Genomic DNA, 11,806 nt, shown 5'->3' with positions numbered 1-11,806 from the left:
CTGTCCTGTCCTTATCTCGGGGCTCGTTCAGATGGAAAGAGGCTCGTGCCCAGCTGCTCTGTTTACTCTGCATTCTCTACCCATTGTACACTGAATCGATTGGGCAGATGGGGAGGGGGTGTTGTTTTTCTCCTTTTTCCCCAATCTCCTTATTAGTTCAGCCTCAGAAAGTCCCTTATCACCTCCGGATGTCAGGCCACACTCTGTCATCAGGCCTGGCCATGTCAGGCTCTCCATTAATTGATTTTGCCCTCCCCCTTGGGAAGCATAAATTGGCTCTGCCCATTAGCAGCAATAATTCCCTGAAAGGGATTGTAAATCATGCCTTGTGTCCACCCAGAGCCCACAGCAGAGTGGTGCTCACGTAGGGAGATGTTGGACAGGGAGGTCCCTGCAGCCCTGCTGTTTTTCTCCTAATCTTGGCCAAGTGCTGACCTCACAGGACCACAGTGGACTAGGAAGAATAGCTGAATCAGGTCCCAGCACACGGAGGGCGCTCAGTCAGTGTGTGTAGAGCAAGTTAAGGCAGGAAGCGAGGGAGGCAGGATGGGAACGTCCTCTCTGGTGCAGAGAGCTCTGTGGGCTTCTTGAGCTGAGATCTCCCCCAAAGTCCACCATGATGTTGCCCTTTCTGTGGCTATTGTGGCCCTAGGGTTTTCAGAAGTCCCCCATTAAACTGAACATGCTTCTGAGAAAGACTCTATCCTAAACCCCAGCCACATGAGGTCTTGTTGGACTTGGGTGGTTTTGAAAAACTGATGTAAGAGGGAGATGTGAGGGTGCAACCAGAAGAGAGTAGAGAGGCAGCAGTGCAGAGAAAGAGCCAGGAAAGGCAGGAGGAAGCTGCGCCGGCTGACTTTGCCAGAACATGGTAGAGTCTCAACAGATAGTCCCAGCACACAGTAGGTTCCCAACAGATCATTCGTAACTGAATGGAGTGTCCGCCCACAGTGAGTCTGGTACCACTTCCTGCCCAGGACCTGAGGGAGGGAAGGCACCCTGATGGCTGATTCATCCCTCCCTCTACCCCAGCCCACCTCAGACATCCCTGTGGCCCACTAAGTTCACCCCCTTCTCCCATGCAGATAGTCCATTCTCTTTTCCTTCATTTCCGTCCCCCTTAGATCAACCGTCATTACCTGTGGACTGCGTCCAGACTGCTTGAAGATACTCAGTGCTACAGAGTTGCTCAGTCCTGCCTAAGCCCTGCAGACATCCATGGATGAGCTTTCTAAATGATACACGAGAGAGCTCTCCACGTATTGAGTTTCTCCAGGGCAATCAAATAGGGTTTGACTCTCACACTGCCTTTCAGATATAATTCTAACCCTTGCTTAAGCCAGGAGCTAGTGCATCTGTAGTAGAAATGAGTGCCAGCACTCTGTTGCCCCATCTGAGTCCAGATGCTTCCTTCTCCCTCCAAGACAAGCCCACATCCCAACAAGGTGCCGTCTGGGAAAGCTCCGGAACTATGTGAGATGGGGCTTGCTCAGAACCACTTCAGAGATCCCCAGATGGCCTCAGAGGATTCCAGAAGCAGCAGAATTCCAGAGAAGGTGGGCTCCATCACACCACCCCCAGACAGGGCCATGTCTAAGCCACAGGGTAGACGAAAGCCTGCAGGCTTGTCACTGCGTCGGGACGTTCTTGGTGGTGCGCAACTGTAGTCCCAGCTACTCAGGAGGCTGAGGCAGGAGAATTGCTTGAACCCGGGAAGTGGAGGTTGCAGTAAGCTGAGATCGCACCACTGCACTCCAGGCTAGGCTACAGAGTGAGACTCTGTCTCAAAACAAACAAACAAACAAACAACAACAGAAAAATAACAATTGGGAAGTAACAGAATACCTAATGGTGGCTGAAACAAATAAGGTTTATGTTTTTAATATAAAAAGAAATCTAGAGAGGTGTGTGCAGGAATTGGTCCAGTGTCTTTGCAGTGCCCATGACCTTTCCCTCAGGGACACAAGATGGCTCAGCAGGTCCAGACAGAAAGAGGGAGAAATGTGGGGCCAGCTGCAGCTGAACCCTTTGTCAAGAGACAACAATTTTGCCCAAACCTCCACAGCCACCTCTGCCCAATCATGGCTGGACCTGGGTACGTGGCCAGCCCCAGCTGCAAGGGAGCTTGGGAAAGTGGGTGCAGGGGACGCATCGACCCTCAGGCCTCCTCCCCAGGTTTTAATGTGTTTTTCTTCCAGTGGCCTAGCCTGTAGCTGGGGCTCTCCACAAGCTCCTGGAGCCATTTTGCCTGCACGTGCGCAAAGCCAGAAATGCATGAGTGACGGACTAATGCGGTATTCCCAGCTCCCCTGCTGGGACTCACTGGGATGCACTTCACCTGCCAGGGCTCCCAGGAACCAGGCTGAGGCTGGGACTGTGGTGTCCTGTTTGGCTTTCTCCTCAGTCTGGCCCTCTTGCCCACTGTCTTATGGGTCTTCAGTGACTTCACTGCTCTCAGGGACTGAGACAGAGGGGAGCAAGATTAGCTCGATGACTTAGACCAATTATGCTCCATTGCCTGGGGTTGACACTTACAAAGCCAGGGTTCTGCTACCTGGGAAGGAGGAAAAGGATACTCAGCACGCAACTCACAGAGTCTGCAGCCACAGCTCATTAAAGGAAACAGCAGAAAACACAGCAGAGAAATTGGAATCCTCGCCCTGGGCTAGTGGGAATATAAAACAGTTTAGCCACTTTGGAAAATAGCCTGGCAGTTCCTCAAAAAGTTCAACACAGAGTGGCCAGATAATCCAGAAATTCTACTCCTAGATATGTACCTGTGAGTAATGCAAACATAGGTCCACAGAAAAGCTTGTACACAGAGGTTCATAGCTGCTTTATTCTTAAAAGAAGGAAACAGAGACAACCCAAATGTCCATCAACTAGAAATCAAATGGATAAACAGATGTGTTATAGCCACACAACGAAATATTACTCAGCCAGAAAGAAGGAAGAAGTACTGTTACATGTAGCAACAAGGCTGAACCTTGAAGACTCTGTGAATATACTAAAAACCATTGAATTGCATACTTGAAATGTGTGGATGATACAGCATGTGAACTATATCTCAATAAAGCTGTTATACATGTACATGAACAAGCATGTGCACACACCACACACACACACACACACACACATACACAGGCAAAGAGAAAGAAAAGCACCCTCAATTCCATCCACTCAGAGAGAGCCACTGGTACCATCCCAGGATCAGGATATACTTCTAGTTTCTTTTTAATTCACACATACATTTCACCGACATATCCTCTGAAGGTAACTCACTAGAGGGCTTCATGCAAGACAAATTAGCAAAAGTTATAAAACCAATATATCCAATTTATCAGCAGAATCAACCCTGACACTCTTACCATCGGGCTGAGCCAGACAATCACCTGTCTATTTACTTTGCCCTGATTTGTTGCGCAGTTTACTCATCCTGAGGTTCCCCCAATAGCCAGGTCAATTCTCCTGCCCCGTCCTGTAGCCAAGGCAACTGAGTAGAAGGTTTATTCGCACCCATTCTGATCTATTCCCAGCTCCTCAGCTGGGGGCTTACAGCCTTCAAGGGCGAAGACGCTGAGGGCTGCCGAGAGAGCCCACTGGGGCCTGGACAGAGTGAGCACATCTATCCGATTTAGCCCAGAAACATCCATCCAACTTGGAGGCAGAAGGAGAGACATGAAGCACTCAGGAGAACCTGGTGGGTCTCTTTGAAGGGTCCAGGACACTGACTTGCTGCTGTCCATGGAAACAAAGGCCGGGAGGGGGTGGCCGGCCTATTTGCACTCACAGCATAGCACTTAGTGCAGCCAAGCTGAGCCGCACTGTTCAAACAGTCTCCCCAGCCTCCAGACACCTGCGCCGAGGAGGAGGGCAGGGCAGGCGGCAGCCTGGGCACAGGTCCCTAGGTGCTTACTCCTCACCTGTTTCCCACCTCTCCCCCATAGCCAGCCCCACGGCCCTGGCAGGGTCCTGGCCACAGCATGCCCAATGCTGGGCTCTGCAGCTGCTGGGGTGGCCGGGTGCTGCCTCTGCTGCTGGTCTATGTCTGTTACCTGCTGCTCGGTGCCACCATCTTCCAGCTGCTAGAGAGGCAGGCGGAGGCTCAGTCCAGGTACCACTTTCAGTTGGAGAAGCTGCGCTTCCTGGAGAACTACACCTGCCTGGACCAGTGGGCCCTGGAGCAGTTTGTACAGGTGAAGCGGAGTGATGTGGGATGGGGATGGAGAGGCTTGGGAAGGTTGGTGGAATGGGGGTTCCTGTGGCAGATCCAGAGTCCTCACCCAGGGACTGATGCCCCATGTGGAAACAGAGTGTGGTGGGAACAGAGAGCCTGGTGAGATCTATCCTGGATTCTGGCCCCAGGTCTACAAGTGGATTGATGTGTGACCTTGAACAGGTCACTTAACCTCTCTAGACCCAAATAGCCTCATCTATAAGGCAACAAGAATAACTATATCTATACTGCAGACATTTGACAGCAGATTAAAAGCACTCTCTAAGCTGTCACTTGCTGGATGAATGGGAACTATATGTCAGTGTTATCAGCGCTGTCCAAATTTCCTCCTCCCATACTTTCATACTTCCCCTTCCCCAACTCCAGGGCTGCGGCTCCTTCTGCCCTCTCCTCAGCTCATATCCCTGGGCAGAGGGCTGCAGGTGGGAGACACAGATAAACGCCAGGAGCAGCCACCACCAAGCTGGCCTTTCCTGGCCTGTTTGCACCTGGAGTTGGGTTTGGTGGGCAACGTCCAAGGTGACTGAGCTTACCAGCACTGCACCCAGACGGGGCTCTCTCTTGGTAACAGAGTGGGTCACCCCCTGCCTGGGCCCTTTCTGCTTTCCTCTTTCCCAGAAACAAGGCAAAACCACGTGTTGTGGAGGGAGGTGAATGCATCTGAAACAGGCGCTGGAGCGAGTGACAACAGCCCCTGCAAAGGAACAGAGCAAGTGCCGAATCACCTTGATAACTGGCATTTACTGAGCACTTACAATGTGCCTAAAACAGTGGGAAACACGGTCTTCACGACCAGCTTAATCCAATCATGATCCACTCATCAGCTGACACTGAGTGTGTTACAGGTGTTTTCTCATAATTATCTATTACAATCTCTATCTCCAGTTTGTAGATGGGAACTGAGGTAGAATATGTTGGCCAAGGCTGCACGGCTACTGGTAGAGACAGCACTCACTCTCAGGCCTCTGGTTCTGGAGACCTGGGTCTTCGCGGCACAAATTAGTGTAAGTGTTGGGGGCAGGATGTAGCCTGAAGCAGCAGTTCTCAAAGTGTAGTCCCGGGACCAGAATCAGCATCACCTGGGAGCCTGTTAGAACTGGAGATGTCAGGCCCCACTCCACACCTGCTGACTCAGGAACTCCAGGGATGGGTCCTGCAGGCTGTGTGTCAACAAGCCCTCCAGGTGATGTTGAGGCCCCTCAAGACTGAGAACAGCTGGCCTAGAAGATGATGCGTGGCCTGGGTGGTCACAGAGAATGTTCTGTAGCTGTGAGAGGCCAGGAAATGAGGCCTCCAGCTTCAGGTTTTACTCTCTTCTCCCTGATGGATAAGGTTAGTCAAAGTTGGGGGGCCATCGTACCACATCAGGGTTCAGAACAGTTCAGGGGCCTTCCAAAACCCTGGGAGTAAGGCAGAGGCCCTGGAGAAGCTGAAACCTCCTCCTCCCTTAGCTCCGCATTGGAGGTGAGAGCCAAGCTGGAGGGCGTGGGAAGGGTGGGTAGCTGCGACCTAACTCGCTCCATAAACCAAGAAGAAGGGAGGCTATTCTCTTAATTGCAGCCCTGAAGGGGTTGCCACTGATTAGTCCTGGGGGCCTCCCCAGGGAAGACAGGACATCCCTTTCCCTGAGAGTCCTCAGCCTCAGAAGAGAACCTTCCTTGCCAGGGGCAGTTGAGCTGGGCGGCAGAAGAACGCTGGGGTGAGATTCTGGAAGAAGACACATTCCTGTTGAACTCTCACACACACACGGCAAGTTAAGTAATTAGTATTAAAAGCAGTATTAAAAATTACCTCCGTGAGGAAACGCTGCTTGCCCAGGTTCACAGAACTGGGAAGTCAAGAACCCGCGGCCGCCTGCATCCGGCCACCGGCACTCAGCACCCTCAGCAGGATGAGGGCCGCAGGCTGGCAGCGGGGGACGGCCCAGGACTAGAGTGCTGCCTCCCAAGAGTGAGGGGCTCCAGAGAGCGAGCATGTTCGGGAATGTTGGGCCCTGGCCACTTTGTGAGTGTGGGAAAGAGAGGGAAGCCAAAGTCCACATCTTAAGAGGCCAGTTCCCGTCAAAGTGAGGAGAAGCAGACAGCCTGTGACCGCAGATGCCCTGACTGGCTTGGCCCACCAGGGCCACCCTAGCTCTGAGCTAAGCACACCCACCCAGCCAGCGGGAACCGGTTCCCACAGGAATTGGAAGCCAGAACTGTTGTGTCCCTGGCTTCCTCCTGCCTTTGGGGCTCTTCAACAAGTGGCAAGGCTGTGCTGCTGCTCTGGGACAATCCACAACTAAAGGGGAGAGGAGGAGGCAGCCCTGCCCATTCTCCAAGGGGCCTGGGCCCAGGGACTGGAGGTTGTCAGAGGTGGGGCAGTGGGGGGAGGTGTTGTAGGCTTAAGCCTGCAAAGGTTTGGGTCCTGTAAAAACACATGCAACACACACATACAGACAAACATACACGTGCAACATACAGTTGCCATGCACAACACATGCATACAACACATCACATATAAACCACCACCAAACACACACACACCCACACTCACACGCACCACCTTTGTCCTAGCCTCTGTTGGAATTTCTCCCATAGGCAAGGGCTGGGGCTCACTAGAGAGCAGCAAAGAGCAAGGGTGCCCACTCACCTGGACAAGTAGGAAACACAGGGTTCTCTGTCCCACCACTGGCTTCATGGCAGGCAGCCCATGGCTTCCCTACGATCCCTATACCCTGTATTCCCCAGCAATCCCTTCCAGCCACACCCAACCTGAAATCCTCCCATTGTTTTAACAGCTGATGTGCGTGCCATCCTTTTGGCCACCAGCAGCATCCCCTATGGGACCCCTCCCTGAGCATCATCCACCTCACCCCTCAGGCCCATCTCCCGCCCCAGCCCATGCTTGCAGTCTACACCTTAGTCAGCCCTGGCCAGTGGAACAGACACTGAAGTTGGAGTCCAGTCACCTTGCACAGGTCACTTAGCCACTCTGAGCCTTCATTTCCTTTTTCCATGAAATGGGAACAATATCATCTAAGAGTATCATTAGATTATATGACACAGAAGCATGCTGCCAAGAGCATGGCAACAACTGGTACCCAGTAACCATCAGCTCCTTCTTCCTCCCCTGCCATGCCACCCCCCACAGGTCATCATGGAAGCCTGGGTGAAAGGTGTGAACCCCAAAGGCAACTCCACCAACCCCAGCAACTGGGACTTTGGCAGCAGTTTCTTCTTTGCAGGCACAGTCGTCACCACCATAGGTAAAGGGCTGGGGAAGAGAAGAGCTTCCCCAAGACTCCTGTCTTAGTTTGGGCTCCCCAAAAGCAGATGCTGAGGCGAGGATGTGGCGTGTCTAGAAGATGATTCAGGAAGCCCAGGGAGGGAGTGGGTAAGTGAAACAGTAGGGAGAAGAAGGCAATGAAATTTGCATTAATGAGCAGATTACTGGCTTGGGTAACTGGGCTCATTTCTGCTTGGGACCTTCTGAAAGGCTAGATGGAGCCCATCCTCAGAATGGTCCAACGAGGGACAAGAATGAAGAGCAATTTAGCTACCAACTCCTGCCCTCAAAGGTTGAGAGCTGGTCCCGAGTATATTATTTCCCCAGCATTTTGAAACTTCCCATAGACCAAGCACACTCCTTTGGCCAGAAGAATCTCTCAGGTAGAGAGAGATGTGCAGAAACTGGGAGCAGGGGGTGATTTGTATACAGGAACTGTCCACCAAAGCTGCAGGTGGTGTCTTGTGTGTTCTGAGGGAACAGGGCACTGACAGCAGCTGCTACACCCCCTTGGCCAGAAAACTCACTCCATCCCACCCCAAGGAAGAAACCGCCAGATCCAGGTCTACCCCATCCATTCAGTTAAGTCCAATTCCGCATACTTTCCTAGAACTCAGGCGACATTCCAGGCAGAGTGATGGAGTTGGGGGTGGGAGATACAAACTTGGATCAGACCCAGGCTCAGCCCGCAAGGAGCTTCCAGTCCAACAAAGAGGAACACCATAAATACACAAAAAAAAACAATAATAGAAGACAAAGTTGATAATTACATAGCAATAACATAAAACACTATGGGGAACCACACCCAGAAGGGAGAAGGAGCGTGGCAGTCAGGAGGGCTTCATGGAGGCAGGGTCATTTGAGATGGGCCTTCAAAGATGAGCAGGAGTCCTATAAATAAAAATCATTCCAGCAGAGTTCAAGGGAACAGGGGAGCTTCCCCTTCTCGCCCCCAGAGGTGGTGGCAGACAAACCTCAGCTAGAGTCTGGGGAAGAGGAACAGAGGGCGTTCTGGAGTCTCCATATTTGCACACGTCCCCCTTTCCTTGCAGGATATGGGAACCTGGCACCCAGCACAGAGGCAGGTCAGGTCTTCTGTGTCTTCTATGCCCTGTTGGGCATCCCGCTTAACGTGATCTTCCTCAACCACCTGGGCACGGGGTTGCGTGCCCACCTGGCCACCATTGAGAGATGGGAGGACCGGCCCAGGCGCTCCCAGGTATGCCCCCTAACTCCCTTACAGGCCTGCTATGACAGATCTGTTGCAAGTGGAGTCCTCCAGAAGCCGATGCTGAGATGGAGTTTGGCGTGCATGGTGTTAGGGGTAGATGCCTATGAAAGAGGAAGGGTAAAGGCAGGGTTGGGCAGAGTGGGGAGCTGGATTTCTATGCATGCTCTACAAAGGCTTGGCCTCAAGGAGCTCTACAGCATGTGCGAGCTGTCAGAGTTGTCCCACGGTGGGTGGAACCAGCCAGGCTTTCATACCTGCCTCAGTCAGGCACTGGGTGTGGCCTTCCCAAGAAGGGTATGCCCCTGGCTAGGAGGTTCCCTGCAGCTGAACACCCTGAAGAGGTGGCAGCTGGTCTACCATCCTCCTTTGAGTGGGGGATCTCTGCAGCACATCTTCAAGGTCATCACAGAACTCCAACATCCTTTTGTGCAGTAGCAAACAAGCTCTGCAGGCTGCCCAGCGTGCCCCCAGTGCCCACCCTCGGCCAGCCGCTTGCAAGGCCAGAGGCACGCAGACAGTTCAATGATACTTTTCTGCTCCAGATCTGAGTCCCCGGGGAGCCTGTTCAAGCGTGATCCCCAAGCCCAGATGGGTCTCCAAATCGCTCCTTGACCCACTAATGCAATCCCTCTGCCCAAATCTTTCCCTGGGTGGGACAAGGTCATCCACACGTAGCTACAACCTCCACTCAAGGGTCTGCAGGGCAGGGAAGGGGCCTAGCTATGGCCCAGTCCCATTCCCAAGTTTACCCCAGACTCCCCCCAACCTCATACAATCCTGGAGACTTTCAAGTGGACTCAGGGGCCAACTCCTTCCCTCACAGGTACTGCAAGTCCTGGGCCTGGCTCTGTTCCTGACCCTGGGGACGCTGGTCATTCTCATCTTCCCACCTATGGTCTTCAGCCATGTGGAGGGCTGGAGCTTCAGCGAGGGCTTCTACTTTGCTTTCATCACTCTCAGCACCATTGGCTTCGGGGACTATGTTGTTGGTGAGAACAAAACAGTCACATTATCTCAGGGTGAGGGGGCCCACTGGGATTTGGGGGACGGAGAGATGTCAGCTGAGGACAACTATTGAGGATAAGAGAGCCCCTGGCCATTCAAGGGAGCCAAACCAATGATTTCTGGGGCTACTGTGGATTCTAAGCAATATTCTCAGAAGTTTCTGGTCTAGGACCCATCACCACCCCGCAGAGACCTACCTCCACTGCTGTTCCTTGCTATGAGGAAGAGGGAGAGAGCATCCTGGCTGGTGAGGGTCCCTATGGAAACTGGAGGTGGCTGTGCCCTGAGATCCCTGGCATTGATGCCATTCCCTTCCCTGGCAGGCACAGACCCCAGCAAGCATTATATCTCAGTGTACCGGAGCCTGGCAGCCATCTGGATCCTCCTTGGCCTGGCGTGGCTGGCGCTGATCCTCCCACTGGGCCCCCTGCTTCTGCACAGATGCTGCCAGCTCTGGCTGCTCAGTAGGGGCCTTGGCATGAAGGACGGGGTAGCCCCTGACCCCAGTGGGCTCCCCAGACCTCAGAAGATCCCCATCTCTGCATGAGGCCCCCCGTGGGGGGGGCCAGAAACCCCTTTCATCCTCCTCAGTCCCACCCTATCTGCTCTCTGGATTTCCAGCCCTGCCTTCTTCTCTCCCAACCCCCTCACTTCTCAGCCAGGGCTGGTCTCAGGAGCTCTCCCAAGAGAGAAAGGAGACAGGTATGTCCAAGAAAGTAACAGAGAGGAGATATGAGATAGGATTAAAGACATGTGTGGCTGGAGAGGTGCACCCTTGTCCCAGAGCCCCTGCCACAGCCTTCCACCCAAAGGTAGCCTGGAAGAATGGCCAGATTTCCATTGTCCTCCCCATGCCCCCTTCCAAGAGACCTTACACAAACAAAGGATGACTTTACTTTTGCCTCATTTGATACCTGCACAGTGCATTTGCCAAGCCCCTACTATGTGCCAGGTGCTGAGCCAGGGTCTATGCCAGGGTCTGGGGATACAGCAGTGGACGTGCCTGCCCTTGATGTGCCTTTAGTTGCTAGACAAGCAAAGAGGCAGCCCCAACACAGTGCCCAAAACGCTATGATAGGAATAGCCCCGGGGTTGATGAGAGCCCATGGGATGGCTGCAGGGAGCATCAAAGAGAGGGGAGAGCTGGGCAGAGACTTTGGAACAATCTTAGTGAAAAGAGGATCTCTGCCCTCAGGAAGCTCTCAGCCGAGGGGCAGGTGAGCTGCCTCTCAAAGCTCGCCAGCTCCCCAGGGCTGTCTGTGAACAAGGCTTAGGACCTCTTGGGTGTCCCACCCACTTTCCTGGACATGGCCTCCCCTGAACCTCACAGGCCACCCCCTTAACTTCATCACTCCCCTGGGCTCCTGCCTTCTTAAGAGCCTTTCCAAACACCCCCTGGGAAGCCAGAGAGCCAGCAGATCCCAGGATCCTTCCAGAAAGTGAGGTCCATGAACGTCTGGCCTCTCTCAGGAATACATTATCCAGATCTGGCCTTTCCCCTGCCAGATTGCAACATCCCTGACCAGAAGGAGAGATTTAGACCACTCCATCCGGAGGCCTGGAAACTTTGGCCTTTGCCTCTCCCACCATCCAACAGCAAGCAGGCACCTACGTGGCTGGGTTCCTCTGCATAGGTCTGAGGCAAGGCTGTGGAGCCAAGGAGGCTCCAGGCAGGAGACCGAGGGGAGGCTCTACAGCAGCAAGAGGAGTCCAAGTCACACCCCAGGACTTCCCCATATCCAAGAGAGGACTGGGAAGCTGAGGACTCATGGACTCTTCACACAGCCTGGACACTTCCTCCACTCCGGGTAGAGGGATTTCGGGGACCTTCTCAGAAGCAAGGAGTGGACAAGCCTCTTGATTAAGGCTCCTCTTACCTCCCAAGTTCATGGACAGGTGGCAATCAGCTGGGGTCCCACTTTTGGGGTACAAAGGAAAGGACAGAGGTGTGGGAGACCCAAGGTGGTCTTGAGATTGACAGACATCAAGTCCTTGGAGATAGCTCCCCAGTCCAAGAACTTAGGCAGGGTCCCCAAGACAATAAAGTTGGTCTCTCCTATCTCCTC

General features: G+C 53.3%; 1 protein-coding gene across 1 annotated transcript; it reads left to right on the top strand.

The window, feature by feature from the left end:
* Nucleotides 1-3,827: 3,827 nt before the first annotated feature.
* On the top strand, nucleotides 3,828-11,805 carry KCNK16 (potassium two pore domain channel subfamily K member 16). Its single transcript, XM_003897567.5, has 6 exons — nucleotides 3,828-4,196; nucleotides 7,370-7,484; nucleotides 8,557-8,723; nucleotides 9,559-9,724; nucleotides 10,064-10,204; nucleotides 11,375-11,805. The coding sequence occupies exons 1-6, from the start codon at nucleotides 3,984-3,986 to the stop codon at nucleotides 11,500-11,502; spliced, it is 930 nt and encodes a 309-aa protein (XP_003897616.1). The 5' UTR covers nucleotides 3,828-3,983; the 3' UTR covers nucleotides 11,503-11,805.
* Nucleotide 11,806: the final 1 nt, after the last annotated feature.

This window comes from Papio anubis, chromosome 6 (genome assembly GCF_008728515.1).
Source record: "Papio anubis isolate 15944 chromosome 6, Panubis1.0, whole genome shotgun sequence".
Classification (NCBI taxonomy): Eukaryota; Metazoa; Chordata; class Mammalia; order Primates; family Cercopithecidae; genus Papio; species Papio anubis.
Note: the sequence above shows the minus strand (reverse complement) of the source record. Positions and strands in the feature narration are given on the sequence as shown.